Here is an 18,162-nt window from a genome sequence, read left to right on the forward strand (position 1 = left end):
AAAGTTCATAATGTTGATTGTGTTTTTATTGCACAAAATATTCCATATTAAGCATGAAATATACATGAAAATAGCTTAGGTTTTACTTAAACGTGAATCAATATTCAAATGTACATGCAAGAAATCAATAAAGGACACTAAGTGCATTTAACAAGAAATAAATAAAAATGTAGCAATAAATAAACGAGGCTGACAAAGTAAATGAACTATCAGCACAGAGAAACCTGAACAGCATCTGAACTATCGCTCGACATATTCCTTTATTCATCACGGAATGATGCTCATTAGAAACGCTGAACTCTGCTCCCTAATCACCCATCTTTAGGAATGTGTGTAATTTTAATGGAAAATTACGCCCTGACCTGTTCACTGTTATCAGTCATTTAGTGTTAATATATTCATACCACAGTTGAGTCACAATGGCAAATACACTATTGGTCAGTTATGCACATTCATAAGCATATGATAATGTCTCAATGCTTGTACTTTTCTGCATTGATGATAGTCCCTGGCATCAGATAATGTTCAAGTGTTACAACCCCCTGGACTAAAAGGCAAAAACACTGGTAAAATGAGTTTGAAGAGGTCTCTCAACAAATCAACTGGAATGTTTCACAGTTTCTATGACATAAGAACGTAAGCATTGTGTATTTAGTAGCATTTCCTTCCTAAAGCCTAAACACATATTAGATGAGGTTAACTTCAATATAGGCAAGATTACTGACGAACAGTCAACACTGACAATGACAAATACTGCATAAACACAAAAAAATGTCACTGAATACCTTCATCTGAAGAGCCTGCCGTGTCAAATGAATGAATTCAGTTTGTTTACTACATACACTGCGCACTCTACTTCTGCTGCAGAACACATACTGAACAATAAAAGCACACAAAATTAATACATGGTCATATAGTAAAGTCACAACTGATTATTTCAGGGAGCTCGTTCATGGAATTCTTTGTTCCTAGTGCATCCTAGAGCATAATAATTTTATCATATTTATTATCACTGACTGTAGAGTTTGTCAGATATAGCTTAAAAGGGTCTGTAGTTCCAGAAACTAGAGAAGACAGAAATCTGCAAATAAAAGGAAAGAAGTGAAAATCTATTAGGCAATGACATGTTGATTACAGCATTCCATTTAGATCTGCTCCCCCGGTGTCAAAGTTTTGCTTTGTGTTTTGCAAAGCAAATGGTGTATCACACAGATGTCTGAATTAGTCTACAGGACAATCAGTAACAACAACTGGTGAATTTTACCTGGTCTGATCCACATTTTACATTACAGTTTAATGTTTGGTTTTCACAAGTTTTTATTTTTCCTTCATAGGACTTAATTACATTTAAAATATATTAAAATAGAAAACAATTACTTTAAATTGCAATATTATTATTATTTCACAGTATTATTGTTTTTACTGAATTTTTGATCAAATAAATGCAGCCTTGGTGAGCATTTTCAAAAATATATTTTTTAGTCTTTACAAAGTCATTAGAAAAAAACCCCGACCCCAAACCTTTGATTTGAACGAATGGTTGTGAATATTTAACTTTAAAGGTTCTAGGTGGAATACAAAAATGAGTGCTTAAGTAATACCATCAGACATGCTTTAAACTTAAAAAAAAAACAAAAAAAAAAGCCTTAAAGCTTTGAAAATCATTGTCAGTAATTAAGAATGGTCGCTATTAATAAAAATCAATTTTTCTTTTAGGTATTACAATATCAAGGCATTTAAATCAACAATTAATGCAGCACTAATTCAAAACTCAGTAGCTCTGATCACCCTCTGACATCATTCTGTTACCATGCATTGTTCTTAAATTATGACAGTGATGGTGCAGGTGAGATGATGATCGTTACCATATCAACAGGCCACACCCACCTTATCTTTGAGCTGCTGACAGAGCTGCAGGGAAATGGTGAAAAACACCAGTGTGTCATTCAGCCACGGCACCACACTCTCCACCTTATGGACGTGGCTCACCTCGAACTTGGTGTTGTTGTATTCACTTGAGGAGAAAAAAAAAAATTCTAATGTGACAAAAACGCATTACGAAACTGTTTGAAACCGACTGATGATGTTGCAGCATGAAAACAGGAAACGTGATGAGCACTTACAACATTGCTCCTGGATTATGCAGCACTGAACTTCCTGCTGATTTGAAGTTCTAACAGAAAACAAAAAAAACCATTTAAGAATAACAAAAAAAACAACAAAAAAAAACTAGTTTTATTTTTTTTTAGAGCTGATGGCTTGATACCTTAGTAGTGTTAGGCTGCAGTACATGTAGTTGATACACTGTCAAACACAGTTTACTGAGATTGATATAGAAGTTCAGCATCACGTCACCAGGCATTGGAGGGGTGAACATTTTCTAGAAAGAACAGGAAAAATATTCACAGGAGCGCATGGAGAATCCACATAAAGATCAAGTGATGGTCCACTACTAACCATTAGGCCACTGGCTGCAAGCTCAGGAAGCGTCATGCTGGCCGGGGTCGTCAGTCGATTTCTGGCTCGGGTCAACTGAAGCATTACTGCATCCATAAGCTGAAACACCATTTATGTCACTGAGTGCAATCTCACTTCACATACAGTACCAGTGAAAATGTTGATTGTTAGGAAAGAATGTTCCTATTCCTGAGTAACCTGTAGAGCACAACAGCTTCAAATATACTCATGGGAGAGTTCAATTCTGCACATATGAGCCATAGAAGTACACATGAAGAAAACCAGGGGCCAAACATTTCTTAAGAATATTCTAGAGAAAATTTATGAAGAATTTGGATTACTGAAAAGAATATTCTTAAAAATCATTCTAAGTGACCTTTTAGAGTTAAGGTAACTTTTTGTTGGACTTTACAGTCATATATGGACCTTGTTTTTTTTTTTTTTATTTCATTTTAAATTACATCAGTTTTTGGTAGAATTTAGCACGTTCACACTAGCAGCGCACACAAATACAGGACACAAGAAAGATGGAGCACAACATCTTGATGTGCTCTTTAAAAATGACATCAAAATAGATGGCACATTTAAAAAAAAATGCGAATTGAGTGGAGACCGTAATAAGAATGTAATCTGCAGGCAGCACAAAAAAAATTTAACGTTTTTAACAATATGAGAAACATGAGTGTACTTGTGCACAAAGAATGTATTTGTTTTTAGAAGTTTCCTATATTCTTTTTTCAGAAGATTTTTGTGAATTTGTCCCCTGGACATCAACTCCAAATATTTATGAAATAAACCTTGAAATATTTATGAGAAAAACAAACCTTATTGACTTCAGCGCCAGTTTTGAAGGTGTACCTCTCGTCACGGCTGCTTAGTAACTGCAGGGTCTGATTCACATGGTTTCGGGCATCCTGAATCTGAGGAGGGGCAAGATGCGTTTAACAGCCATTTTTATAATATATAAACAATCCCAAAAGAGATTATGCTGAAATTTATTCATTTTTTTTTTTTTTAAAGCTCATTGAGAGAGAAAGAAACATTACCTGCTGCAGTTTCCATTGTTTATCATCACGGAATACAAAATGCATGACTTGACTGCTTTTAGCCACTTTAATATTAATATCCTGCAAAGAAAAAAAATTATTCCTTCCATTTAATATAAAGTCTTAATAGCAGCAAAAGTAATCAACGAGCTCAGATAAACTGCACTGCAAAGTGTCATTGCAATTGCACTGGCTCACATGAAGAGTTTTGTTAAATATAAGCTGCGTCCCAAATGACACACTATGTACTTATGCACTATGTGCTCAATCATGCAGTTTATGAATTATATATAGAAGGTTATTTTGTCATTCATAAACAGAGTCTGATATCCCCTCTCCCTTCACTATGTAATTAAAGCTGACGTGTCCAACATGGTTTTGTTTTTTTCTTCTTCCGGTTATTTAAGTGCATTATTCGGATATTTAAAGTGCACTTTTTCATTTTGGAATTTTCAGTGTGAACACACTACTCACACCATTTATACTACAAAACATCACAGAATAGTACACAAGCACGTGGCACCTATAGTCTTTTATAAATTTTAAAAAGTCCAATTGAAGTACCAGAAGCAAAGCAGTGCCATTCATGCTGAAAGCGGACTTTATTTTCATGATGTTGTGAAACATACTCACAGCCTGAGTTAGAGCTTCTCCTTGTAGCGTCAAAACCCCTTTTACCTGGTCCATCCTAAATCATATGCAAATTAAAAAAAAAAAAAAAAATCGTATGCAAATTAAAAAAAATATGCAAAAAAAAAAAGATTTCATGGCTCTTACGTTGAGCTGCCCAGAATGAAGTTCTCTTGTTTCAGTTGTCCTTCCAGACCTGGTGATGGCATTGAAAAACGCCTTGATGCCTCCTTTAGTCAAAGCAGACAAATACTATTATTAATGCACTTTTTTTTGTATAATACAGAATGATTCTGTAGTAAGTATCTGGATATACCTTCAAAATGTCTTGCAGCTGTTTTAGCACAGCATGGACCTCTTCTTTCAGCAGCCAATTAAATTCCTCTTCCTAAAGCAGCACATAGTAAATACATATTTCACTAAAAATATACATTGTCAAAAATGTATTCACACTCATCATGACTAAGGTCTGACTTCCTTTCTTCTGTGTAACTCAAAATAGACATTAGACAGACTGATGAAGTCTGAAACCCAGTCACCCTTCACTTTCACTGAAATATTTTTTCCAATCCAGTGAAAGTCAGTGGTGCCTGAAGCTGACGTTATTTTAAACAAAATAAGTCAACAACACAAAAGTGTGTGAATTCTAACCATTTCTATCACTTTAAATCTGTTGCACAATTAAATCAATTAGTATGGTGCATCTCAGGGAGAAACAGCAGTCAGTATCAGACCCCAGTAGCACATCAACATCAATAGATAAACTGGACAGAGCAACGATGATAAGGCAGGACAAATCACTGTCACGATTGTTGAACTATTTACACTGGGATGAATTTGGACTTTGTCCCACCAGCTGCCCTGCAAACCTGCACCAACAAGCTCTGCGTGGCAAAGCAATGAACACATCTGCAGCTGCGACGCACCTGAAATCAACATCTGAATATGACTTGTCCATAGTCAAATCATAATGACCTAGCATAAGTCTGTGAAGCAGCTTACATGTATTAAACACAAATCAGTCTCTCACCAGCACAGTCCTCTCTGCTTGACTCGCGGCCGTCATTTTAGCTAGTTCAGACAGAGCAGATCCCTCTGCTCCGAGCATTACAATTCAATCAAGCTGTCCTAAATCTGCTGAAAATAACCCAAGCAGTCCGCTACTTAGTGTGACTGGCCAGACACTGATCACACGTAAACAATTAAGACTTGATACGCCTCCTTTTGTTGAACTTCCGGTTTGTGTAACCTTGAAATCTGCCGGCAGGATATTTTTCGTTTATTTTTTTAACGACGCCAAACCCTATTTGAAAATGTATTCCTATTCATAAAAACTACATTTGAAACTAAAAACAAACATCTTTTATATCATGGCATTGCGCTTTCATTTCATATATGAACTCGTACGGACATTAGACCGAAGAATAAATAAACAGTTGCACATTCGGTTTGTTTATTCAGAGGGTTCAGATGACCGCACAAACGAAAAAAAGAAAATAAATTTCACATTTACATGAAATTATAAATAACTCCAATTATAACACCAATACCTTCCTTGCACAACTGGAATCAAGTCGTCAGTATGTTATTACCAGCTCAGTTTAAGCCACAAAAATCAAACCATTTACAGTAAATAAACCCATTAGCTAAGACAAAAGAACAGTCTACAATATTAAGACAACAGATGATTAATAAATTCAGTAGAGTCAAACTGAAAGCATGTTATTCAAATAACCCAACCCTTTGATGGGGATATTTACAACAGTCTTAATCTTACAGAGTCTTTAGTAAATCGCTAAATTATCTTATCCGTAACTAAGCACTTCAAAGTCTTTTTTTTTTTTTTTGGCAGAAACTATTTATAGAAAAGGAATCACCCTGTTTTTGTTCCGAGTTAAAAAAAAAAAAAAAATACAAATTCCAAATTATATGCCACTGAATTTATGGCTTGTAATATCACTTAAAATGAACAAATGTAATCATAATTTAGGGATAAAATGCAGCATAACGTTAGCTTGACTTAACTTCGTTTTAGATTTCTTATGAATCATAATAGTAATTGAAAAAAAAAAAATAATAATAATAATCAACAGATCACTCTGCCAGTTGACTGACTTGGACAAAATATGACAAGTCCGATTTAAAAAGCAAAACAAATAAATCAGCTTAAAATCTCTTCAAATTATTCAGCTTTTTTCTACAACAGCTGAAATGCTGTGAAACAAATTTGTCTGTAAAATAGTCCAGCTGGAAAACAGAAACGTCCAATGCAGAGGTGATAGTCAAGATTCAATGGCAAAACTACTGGATGCTTTTCAGCATTAGCTTCACTGTAAATGATAAATCATTTCAGGATCTTCTGTGTGATTATTACGCAACCAAATTTCAATCAAACAAAATACTGCATTTCTGATAAGGCAATAAAAAGTAAATCATTTACTAGTGAACAGGTGACCTCCAAAACTGAGAAGGAAAAAAAGATAAAAAATAAATAATACGGCCAAATTGCACCTGACATGATGGTGATCTTTTCAGAGATGAAATAAATAAATACATCTATCTTATATGGGTATTAAGGCAATGCAGTGGCTTTTTCTTCGTCGTGCTCCTTAAGCCTGTTTGTGATGAAAAGTTCATACTTTACAGATTTCTGAACATCGAAAATTACAATGTGGGAATTCATTTTTAAAGTTATGAATGATAAATAAAAAACCTAGCATCTTCAAACAACACTGCATCGTATGAAGTAGCCTTAACGAAATGCGGATATAATACACTGCACGTTCTATCATAAAATAATCACTCGCAGGGAGTTTAATAACCTCCCACTGAGCACACGTGCAGCTATATTACAGTCAGTGCAATGCTCAGATTAGGCTGCTAAAGAGATCCCATTATACATGGGAAAACATCACTGGTACCCAACAAAATTCATCAGCAGAGGAGAGAAAGACAGAGGGAGAGGAACAAATAAGTAGGTGAGGTTTGTGGTCCAGGATGTAGAGCACATCTACAGGATTAGTGAATATAAGCTCTGTAGACTGCAGACATGTCATTGTCCGACTGGTCCAATGCTTTTGCTCTCTTGTATACCTGCAGAAGTATGAAATAATGCATTACTTCAGATGGAAGCATAAACCGAGATTACATTTAGTCGTAGAAAAGTTAATGGCACTGATAATTTATTTTATGGCCACAGTTTAAATTCTATATTATTTTGTCTTAAAAACAAAAACAAATAAAATGTTTTGTTTTAAATACCACAAGTCAATTTAGGAATCACAACATTATGTATAATGAAAAATGTATATTTTATTAAATTCGTTTTTTTAAAGATTAAGTATATTTTGGTAAAAGTAATCAATGTAAAAGCAGGGGAAATTACTATTAAATATCCATATACTACAATTAAATATGTACATAGCAGTTCAATTCAGTTCTGTGGTTTAGTTTAGATTACTATCAAACTGCATTACAGAATCTAAAATACATACATTAGTCACCTACATGATCACTACCAAGAATCAACAAAGTACCAATTGTGGCCAAATGATAATCCATTCAGTTACCAAATGTTGTTTTACCTCATTTGCAGCAGCTGCCATTGGTGTTGGATGATTAACCGAATCTCCCATTGAAATGGCTAATCTCAGATCTTTCTGAATATGTTTCAGGTAGTAATCAGGTTTGAAGTTGCCCTGCAAGATATCTGAGAAGAAACAGATCAAATGTTAAATAAATGAGCTCAATTCTAGTATCATTTTAATAGCTCCAAAGGTTAAACGGTCATACTGTGTTGCCAACAGTTTTGCAATAGTTCTGTAATGTTCCTTTGGAACATTTGTGCAATAAATGACTAAATAGGCATTTGGGTGGGTACCGTTTGACATTGAGACCAAAGGTTATGATGTCCAAGCAGCACCATGTTACAGAAAATGGCTAAAGGCAGGAAGATTCAAAGGCAAACTCAAATCTAGACACACTTATCTTATAAACGCTAACAAGTAAACCTACTCTGGCATTTCTGGTCCACAAACGTGCTTGCCATTTGTCCTTGGCAAAGAATATCCAAAAATGTTTGTTGTGACTGTCCCGTCGCCTGCGCCAAGGTCAATCCCTCTGCGATGGTTGCCATGAAACTGCCTTGAACCATGTTAAGGATCAGCATCATTCTCGCAGCATTTCCTGCTTCCCCTGCTTCGATGGAAAAAAGTTAATATCATGTGGGAACATCTACCTCGTACACAGCACGACTGAAAGGCTGTAGTACCTATAAAGAAAGACGTCTTCCCCATTGCCTGGAAGCAGCTGCTACAGTCTTCATAAACACTGCGGTCTCCAGCAGCAACAATGACCAGCATACCGTCATTGGAAAGCTGCTGACTGCCCGAAACCGGAGCTTCTAGGAATCTGCCACCTCTGGATGTGATGACCTACAGATTCAAATGAACCTTAGTTATGGACTTCCCCAGGTAATGTCATGAAAGACCCGTCTGGATGATGTTGGTTACCTGTGCGAGCTCTGTGATGGTTTCTGGATCAACGGTTGACATCTCCACGTAACATTTTCCTGGTCTGATTCCCTGTAGGACTCCGCTGGGACCTAACACAAGCTGAACGGAAATAATACTGTATATGTAAACAGAAGAAAAAGCAGCTTGACATATTGGAAAAAAGATCCATTTACAAAACATTGACCTACATCTCTGGCAGCTTTTGGGTCTGATACACAGGAAAATGTGATATCACACATGGACACAACTTCTGCTGGTGTTCGTCCTAATCTGGCACCTTCTTGGATGAACAAATCACACTGGACAAATGATAAGAAAGAAGCTTAAAAACAAGTCATTCACTCACTTTAGTATAACATAAGAAGCAACTATATTTATACACCTTTGATTGTACCTTTTCTGCCGTGCGATTCCAAACAGTCACAACATGCCCCATCTTCAACAAATTAGAAACCACACCACTTCCCATCAGTCCAAGTCCAAGGAACCCTATCCTGTTGTGAAAACAGATACATATTGCAAACATTATAGGTATTGTTAGCATACTGATTTAAGTGAATGGTTTAACAAACATTACTTATGCAGTATATATATATATATATATATATATATATATATATATATATATATATATATATATATTTTGATTTACTAAAAAGAAGCAGCACATAAGAGTTATTTATTTGGAATCAGACTACACTGGTAGTGTAATGCACTTGTTTTTGCATGCAGCCAAACAAAAACACAGGTCAGCACAACACAGTGGCATCTGCAGGACAGGAAGCACTGTACAAATGCAAACGCAGACATTCAAAAAGAAAAAAAAGAAAAGAAAAGAAATACTCTAAAAACAAAAACCCTTCTTTGGGATCACAGAAAAAATAAAATAAATAAAATTAAAAAAACGGGGGAAAAAAGTCAATTAGATTTTTAAAAAGTATTAAATTAGAAATGTGGAATTTCAATGTGGTCTCAGACATTTGGACTGCCACTTTTTCTGACCACTAAAAAATTAAAAACATGATCCTTTCTTATTACCTTTTGTCTGTAGGTGTGATGCTGCCGTTGATGGCTGTGCTGTCTGCTGCTTGAATAGATGTTGATCCTGTATCCTTTTCAAGAAGAAAACAGACAATTATTAAAATTACCAAGCAATGCTAGCTGGCTAATTAGCAGGTAAATGAAGAAATCCTAGACAGCGCTCACCTCCTCGATTATCTTTAAGCGTTTGGTGATGGGCTCCATTGATGAAGCTGGCTGTAAGGAAAAGGGAGATTTTCTTGTCAAAGTCAATTCAGCAGATTCATTTTAGATTGTCTAGAAATAGCAAACAGTCTAGCACTCAAAGGATACTAGATACACATTTATTGAAAACACCAAGTACAGAGCCAAGGGAAGAAAACCAGGTGGAAACCTTTTGGCCCAACAGTCACAAATGATCTTAAGTGCACGTTATTCATCGCTCTGTTGGCTTCCAGTAAAGATTGCACTTATATTATCCTTTGCTGTAATGTCATGCAGCTCTTTCTGCCATATCTGATGTGAGAGCCAGGAGCGAAGCCAGTGTTAGGAACTGAAAATCAAGTTATCATGCTCAGCCACATGCTCTGTTTCAGTTTAACTGAAACTTATACAGGGCAAGAAAATGGCTGGTGCAGCCTAAATTAACATTTCTGAGAAAAACCTCAAGCAATTAAGATCTCAGTGTCTCCTTTTTGGAGAGATAATTTTAAGATCAATTCGTTTCTGACTGTGGTGCCTGAAAGCAAAAGGGCAAAAGGACAAGCAAGAAGGAAAATGTTCCTCCAAAGAGGAAGTGCCAAGAGGAAAGGAAGAGCCAGTTTGTTGGTATAACTGGCACATGAACAGAAGCACAAGAGTATTTTGTCTGGGCATCTTTGCTGGCTGAAAACAAGCTTTTCCGCTACAGTTTTTCCCTCCAATCCAATCAATTATTCAGACACACTAGCATGTAACAAACTGTGCAACCATAGCCAGAGTCCAAAATGAACATTTAGCCACATCTATGGCATTAATATTTTTTGCTGCCTATTCATTTAAATTATTTTTGTGTAAAAAAAATATTTTTGACCATAGTTTGTAGCTCACAAAAGCTGTGGCATTAAAAAACAAACAAAGTTTTGCTTTATTACAGTATTGTTTCCGCGGTCTATCACTTCACTTTTTGAGCACAATATTGACAACAACTCGATAAAATGGTTGCAGGTAACAACTCCTTTGTATTAACAGGCATACATGTGGACATAACGGTCTATTTTATCCACAAGTAAAATTTTCGGAAATATTGTGAACGCCACCTCTCAGAAGTTTGAGGTCAGTAAGATTTATTTTTTCTCTCTTAAGTCTCTTATACCCACCAAGGCTGCATTTATCTGTGCAAAAATACAGTAACAGTAATACTGTGTATTATTATTATTACAATTTAAATCTGACTATTTATTCAATCTGAATGTTATGAAGCGACGAGAATACTTTTTGTACGCAAAGAAAATAAAAATGACGACTTTTTTCAACAAATCGTCTCTTCCGCATCAGCGTAGAACAGTGTATGCAGTTTGCGTCCAGTGGAAACTCTCCAAAATGGTGCTATGCTAACGCGGAGGAGACGAATTGTTGAAAAAAGTCGTAATTTTTGTTTTCTTTGCGTACAAAAAGTATTCTCGTAGCTTCATAACATTACGGTTGAACCGCTGATGGCAGATGGACTATTTTGACGATGTCTTTCATACTTTTCTGGGTCTTGACAGTGTTATTTACATGGCAGTCAATGGGACAGTCACAAGCCTCCCGGTTTTCATCCAAAATATCTTATACTGTGTTCCGAAGACGAACGAAGCTTTTATGGGTTTGGAACGACATGGGGGTAAGCGATTAATGACAATTTTCACTTTGGGGTTGAGTAACCCTTTAATGTGTACTTGATTAATAAAATTATTTTCTTTCAAACAATAAATCTTATTGATCTCAAACTTTTAAATGGTAGTGTAAATAATTAGAAACTTAAAATTCTGGATAAAACAAGAAAATAAGAAATGTTCATTTTGGACCCTGACCACAGCCGAGACAAAGACCTTAGCCAAACCATAGCCAAAAATAGTTTTTAAACTGCAAAGTTGAGTACGTCAGCTCACAATCTCAGAGGATCAACCAATAATCTTGACGTTGTCGGTCCTGTTAGGTAAAAAAAAAACTCAGTACAGCTGCCATGCTGCAGATTCGGCCGACTAGCATTGCCAGAAGCAGTTTGGGGGAGGATAATATTCAGAAATTATTAGAGCAGCCATTGTGTGCAATGTGCAAGAGACAAAGGTAAGGTTGCACGAACTAGAAAATCATTCAGCATCCCAGCAAAGAGTCTCCTTACCTTCTCAGACTGGCTGAGCAGAAAGTGATGAAAATGTGGGTCATCCTTTACTGGCTATAATGGAAGAGTGTTAAATTGGAAACTATTCTCCAAAGAGACTTACTGACCTGATAGTTATTTCATCTGCAACTAATTACAGCGACAAGGTGAGAGGTGCAACTATATAGTGAAGGACATAATGACTCGCAGTTTGAAAGAGAGGTGTTTTCACACCAGTCGAGCAGCTGCTATGAAAATTCACAGCTGTGACTGCACCAAAAATCAGCCTGTGGGTAAGTCTTACTGATAACTAAAAAAGGGCATATGTGCAGAAGCAAACTGTGAATGTAACCTACACTGCTCTCCCATTTGAATCCTGATACTGTTCCAGCGACCAGCCGTCGTACAGAGGATGGTTCTGGGTCAGAATCAGTCTGTTCCTTAAGGGAAAGAGAGACACATTCACTGTGTGTACAGAATGGCTTTATCTCATGAAACAAAGCCTTAAAATAGAAGCATCTCGACCCAGTCAAAATATGGCTAGGTGGATACACTGGTCACACTGCAAAAGATGTCTCAATGAATGGGTGGGTCCCGCTCGACAAATTCACCTCAAAAATATAAAATTGTAACCTGACTCCACAGCAGGTGCAACAGCAAATGGCCTTAGCAAAGGACTTTGATGAAGCTGACAAAAAAACATGTTGGGTTATGACCTAGCCTTTCCCCTCCACAATGGTATTTAATGTTAAAGCAGTATTTTCCAACCTTGTCCGATGAGCCACCCTTGAAGGCATCTTCATCATCTTCTTCAATGATCTTCATTGGTTTAGCTGCTTTACGCCCTTTATCTGACTTGCTTTTGTCATCAGAGTGTGTCTGCAAAACAAAGTTTACACAACATGAGGAATTATCTCTGAAATACTACCTGGTAAATTTCGAAGGACCTGTTTGTACCTGGTACCAATGCATTTTGGGTGTCAATAATAAGTGGCAACATAAAAAGAGGGGTGTAAATGGAGCCCAGAGCTTTATATGGAAAAATCAGTTCATTGAGTGAACTATCGTTTTATGAACAAAAACAGACCACATGGTTCTTTTAGGCATTTTACAGCTGGTATTAAGTGATGCATTTTCATCAATCTGATTAGAAGTGAACAGAGCTAAATACAGGTGTAAACTGGGTCTAAAACATCGAGCATGTTCACATTCCACACTTTGAAGCAGACTGCTTTTGTAGTGTAGGCGCTCATGCAGAGCTGGGTAGTAACTGATTACATGTAATCTGGATTACGTAATCAGATTCCAAAAATTAAGTACTTGTAATTAGAGCAAGTTACATTTTAAAATACTTGGAATCAGACTACAGTTACTTTTTTTTATGGATTACATTACATATTCACACAATAGCAATAAATTATTCATAATACATTGATTCTCCATAATTTCTCTTTTTCATCTTTTAAATTTTCCTTTCTAAAATAGCCTACTGATTATATACATATTATATATGTATATATAGGCCAGTTTTGTGGACATTACAAGGATCAGTCAGTCAGTCGGCGACAGCATTTGACCACTGGATTTACAAAAATCATTTCAGGTTTAAGAAGTGTTTCAACATTGCATCAACTACTGATGAACACATTCATTTTTATTTGAATGATTACTCTGTAGGTTTTTTAACCATGAATTATTAATTATAACTAATTAAAATGCACATTCACATTATTTCTTAGTTACATGTAATGCAGGCATTCCAAAACGTTGTCATCTAAACCTTATTCACCAAATATATACAAATACCCCTGAGATTTTAAAATAAATATTTCAATAATTAAGTATCACATTTGCATGTTCACGGTTTCTTTGATGTTGATTAAAGATCACATGGCATGCAGGTAAATAAAAATTTCATCTTTTTTAGTAAGCGTTTTATTTAAAACAGTAACTATAGAAATACAAAGACTGTTCACTCCTATACTTATGAATGGAAGAAACTGCAGCGTGCAATATGGAGGAATAGTCCCACCTTCTAAATGACAGAGCCAAATTTCCCATAGAAACCTGACTAGACCAGCCAATGCACATCAGCAGTAATTATTATTATTTAGTCATTTAGCAGACGCTTTTATCCAAAGCGACTTACAAATGAGGACAACAGAAGCAATCAATTGTAGTATTAAAACAACTAAAAACAGATCCAAAACTAAAAGCTAAAACTTTATAAATACTACCTATACACATTTTAAAAATAAAGAAATTAAATTAAATATCAGTCATAAGTATGTTATGACTCCGCATGCGCAGTGGCTGGTCTAGCCTGAAAAATAAGCTTTTTAAACGCTATTTGATCATAAGAAACAACATTCATGGGGCAATTAATTTCAGATTTTTGTGATGACAGATGATTTGACATATGTAATTTAACTGAGTTCAATGAGCAGTTTTTGAGATGTCAGGATTCCCCCATTCATTAAGATAGGTCATGCACGAGCTGCCCGGAGGCGTTGCAAATATGGCCGCTGAGTGAAGAGACTTTGTTTGTTTTAAAATGATTTATTTTCATTTTTTTTATGATTAATTAATTGCCAGCTTTTCATTAAACTCACAAACCCCCTGCACTTCCTATACGAACCCTAGTTTGGGAAACCTTGATGTAATATAATGTTTAATAAGTGTTGGGTAAATTAATTAGATTACTGTACAAATTACTCTCTCCAAAAAGTATTTAATTACTTATCACTCATTACTTTCTAAACCCTATATAAACCTTGACAAGTTAATGATACAAGGATAGACATGAAATGGTTCTTTTAATTCTTTCAAGTAACTACATCAGTTATTCTGGTCAAACTTTAGATTAGGGTCCAATTCTCACTATTAACTAGTATTATAACTATTAACTATACTAATAGATAATTATTATTATTATAATAACTACACTTTTGCCTCAATTTACTCCTAATTACTGCTTATTAATACTTAGTAAAGTAGTTGTAAAGTTTAAGAATTGGGTAGGATTATGGATTTAAAATGAGGTCTTGCAGAATAAGACATTAATGTGTGTTTTTTAAGTAATAATAAACAGACAATATCCCTGTAATATTCAAGCTAATAACCAACTAGTTAATAGTGAGAACTGGACACTAAAGTGGTACCGATATTCTTATTAAGACACCAAAGTATTTAAAGTGAGAAGGGTACATAAGAAGCATGCATTTCAAGGTTAGACTTTAAATTTTGATGTTAAATCCACTATTGCATAATATATAAATGTCTACAGTCTATACTAATTTCAATTACATACATCAATTACTGCTTTATTTAATCAGAGAAACATTCTAAATGTTGTGTAGGCTATTTTACTTTTAATTTAATTAGAAGTAGGCCAACAGCACCCCTGTCTGATTAAAACTCCCTACCGAACGGGCGTTAGGACCCGGGGGAGGCTGCTGCCGCTGCTGCTGCAAGTGCTATTACTGTTTACTCTATCACACACTGAACACGTCATTCTGTACTTGCTTTCACAGATTAAATGCAGCGATCCAAAAGAGTGACTCTAATCATCATTCAGGCAAAACTTTGCTTCAAGAATGAGCCAGACTGCTGATGTGATCTAATGCACACCCTGAGCACATGCGAGTTAACGTATTACTTTTATTGGCAAGACATATCGGCATAATTTTTCATATTGGGCCGATGCCGATATTTACATTTAAAGTCATTATCGGCCGATTCCGATATCAGTCCGATAATATCGTGCATCCCTAATTTAAATCAATGTGATAAACAAGTTAAATCAAAAGTAATCTAAAAGTAATCTGATTTAATTACCTAAAATGTGTAATGTAACGGATTACTTTACTGACTACAATTTTTGTCATGTAATCTGGAATCAGTAACGGATTACAATTTGTAAATAATCTACCCAGCTCTGCAGTCATGTGATCGAATACGTTCAAACAGTCACAAAATACCGCCTACTGGCCTAATTCGTAATCATTGTAGGATGTCTTGTGAGAAGGCACACCAAAACAAGCACAAGCAGTTTCAATTTTGCTGTGTTGTACCAAAGCATATGAGTTACAATCAAAAATCCCTCCTGCTTTCTTTATCCTTTAGGTCATTTTTCGATTGCTCAATCCACATAACGTAAGGTCATTTTGTACATGTACAGTGTAACAAAATAAGGGGATGACGCATTTAAGATGCACTTTAATACCAGCCACAAAATGTCTCTGCTGACCACTTGCGATCAGATCACAGAAAAGCCAAGGTGGAAACAAGACCACAAGTTTGTGAACATACTAACCTGATCTTTCCCCTTGGCCTTCTTTAGGTACTCCTCAACTGCATCAACAGCCTGTTGGAAGCGCTTGCCTTTGTTTATCTTGATCATCTCCTCTTTGTGGGGGTGGTACGGCTTCAGCTGCTCTACCTTTATCCAGGCGCTAAAAGGGCAAAGCATATCAAAAGTCAACATCTGCTTGGTTTAACCTCACGAATCCTCTGCAAACAAGAGGAAGTGATGGTAAAAGACTACGATCATCTCTGTACTCACTGATCTTCAGTTCCAAAAAACTTCACAAAGAAACATTTTTTGCCTCTTGGCTTTTTCAGATCCTTCGGCGGACTGACAACCTGAAACCACAATGGTTAGGGATCAGTAAATGTAACAACAGTCTGCTGATACAGTAGCTGTATCTCAAACTCAGTGAACTGTCTACACAGAAAACCTTTCTGGACTTGTTTTAACGTTAAATTTGAAGCATTCTTGCTTTGGTTTGACTGAAATCAACCAAAAACGCTTTCTAGATAGCTAGTTCACCAGGTTTTGAAAACAGCCGGCGACTTCGACCTCTATATGCAAAAGCCAACAGCTGACCTCAGAAAAAACAACAGAAGTGAACTCAATCGTTTACATGAAAAGATCTTACCTTGCCTGGCCAAGGTGGATAGCGTCCAAGCTTACCCCTGAAACATATTTTGAGACGATAAGTTAAAACGTGACACGATTGAGCGTTTATTAAATTAAAGATCTCGTGCCTCGAAACAAGCTACGTTAGCTAGTGTAATAGCAAAACCCGTTTCGACCCCATCAGCAAACTGCCCCCCTAACTGCACCGAAGCTTGTATTAAATTCATTGTTTATTTAATTTACACACCTAAACTTAAGATGAAACGCTCTTTTAGCGTTAAACACACTAACATCAAAAAATCGTTAGCTTGTATGCTAATCTCTCTCAAGCCTGCTGCCCAGTGTTTGGCTTGACGTCACATAAACTGGGCCACAAGTAGATTTTTAACAAAACATTGTATTGCAGCCACGACAAAATACCTGTCACGTGCACGAAAGAGAATTTAACCTTGACGTTAAATTAAATCGTATAAAGTTGAAATTGTTATCTTACCAAACCAGATCCCCGATCCTTAGATGCACGGTCGCCATCTTAAACTGTTAGTGAGAAACGTCGCACTGAATGCAGGGAATGAACACACCCACTACACCCATCTACCCCTGCGAGCGAGCGACGCGACGCGACAAAAGCAGGACGCGTTCGTCTCGTTTCCACATTCTACAGGGGCACCATTTGTGCCCGTCTCCCCTCTATCCTGGACATTTTCCTTACACGATGCTCCAGCAAAACCAACAGCATCGTGAAGGACTCCACCCATCCCTCCCACAGTCTCTTCCAGCTCCTACCATCAGGAAGACGGTACCGGAGCATCAGAGCCCGCTCCGCCAGACTGCTCAACAGCTTTTTCCCCCAGGCTGTGAGAGCCCTGAACTCAAACCACCCCGCCCCCCTCTGAAACCCCATGCAAACCCCTACCTCCTGAAGCATGGACCACCCCCCACCCCAAACCTCACCACACCAAAGAAAAAACTGTATGGAACTTTTTTGTGCAATTTGAAGTGTGCTACACACAGGTGAGTGGGCCTAACACACTCTCCTCTATGTGCACTAGACACTTTACACATAATCCCACAAAAGACTCATGTTTACATGCTCAGGCACTACAAATCATCCTGCTCTGTTCCCCAACCAGCTGCTTGACTCAAAATGTCTCTCTTTGCACATGTACAGTATTTATGTGAAGCACTCGTATAGTTTGTATTTATTATTCTTTTAGTTTATATAGGGTA

At 36.5% G+C, this 18,162-nt stretch overlaps 2 protein-coding genes across 14 annotated transcripts; both read right to left on the reverse strand.

The window, feature by feature from the left end:
- Positions 1-5,370, reverse strand: LOC306861945 (protein rogdi homolog). Of its 2 annotated transcripts, none has more exons than XM_079404454.1 (11): positions 5,164-5,370; positions 4,450-4,521; positions 4,281-4,363; positions 4,137-4,191; positions 3,504-3,584; positions 3,282-3,377; positions 2,458-2,556; positions 2,267-2,380; positions 2,124-2,173; positions 1,888-2,014; positions 1-1,081 (listed from the first exon to the last, which is right to left on the reverse strand). In XM_079404454.1, exons 1-11 carry the CDS (start codon positions 5,239-5,241, stop codon positions 1,040-1,042), a joined length of 897 nt encoding a protein of 298 aa, XP_079260580.1. In that variant the 5' UTR covers positions 5,242-5,370; the 3' UTR covers positions 1-1,039. The 2 variants fall into 2 exon arrangements, with proteins under 2 accessions (XP_079260580.1, XP_079260581.1); XM_079404455.1 differs by having other exon boundaries at positions 5,136-5,329.
- Positions 5,371-5,569: 199 nt separating this feature from the next.
- Positions 5,570-17,791, reverse strand: LOC306861862 (cytokine-like nuclear factor N-PAC). 12 transcript variants are annotated; one of them, XM_079404345.1, is made up of 16 exons: positions 17,426-17,771; positions 16,952-16,988; positions 16,576-16,655; positions 16,327-16,465; positions 12,780-12,890; positions 12,368-12,451; positions 12,033-12,086; positions 9,854-9,904; positions 9,686-9,759; positions 9,042-9,141; positions 8,836-8,946; positions 8,645-8,746; positions 8,404-8,566; positions 8,148-8,327; positions 7,718-7,842; positions 5,570-7,226 (listed from the first exon to the last, which is right to left on the reverse strand). In XM_079404345.1, exons 1-16 carry the CDS (start codon positions 17,461-17,463, stop codon positions 7,152-7,154), a joined length of 1,524 nt encoding a protein of 507 aa, XP_079260471.1. In that variant the 5' UTR covers positions 17,464-17,771; the 3' UTR covers positions 5,570-7,151. The 12 variants fall into 12 exon arrangements, with proteins under 12 accessions (XP_079260471.1, XP_079260470.1, XP_079260469.1 ...); XM_079404344.1 differs by having other exon boundaries at positions 8,148-8,330; positions 17,426-17,699; XM_079404343.1 differs by having other exon boundaries at positions 9,030-9,141; positions 17,426-17,498.
- Between the last annotated feature and the right edge of the window lie 371 nt (positions 17,792-18,162).

Source organism: Barbus barbus (assembly GCF_936440315.1).
Source record: "Barbus barbus genome assembly, chromosome: 4".
Lineage (NCBI taxonomy): Eukaryota > Metazoa > Chordata > Actinopteri > Cypriniformes > Cyprinidae > Barbus > Barbus barbus.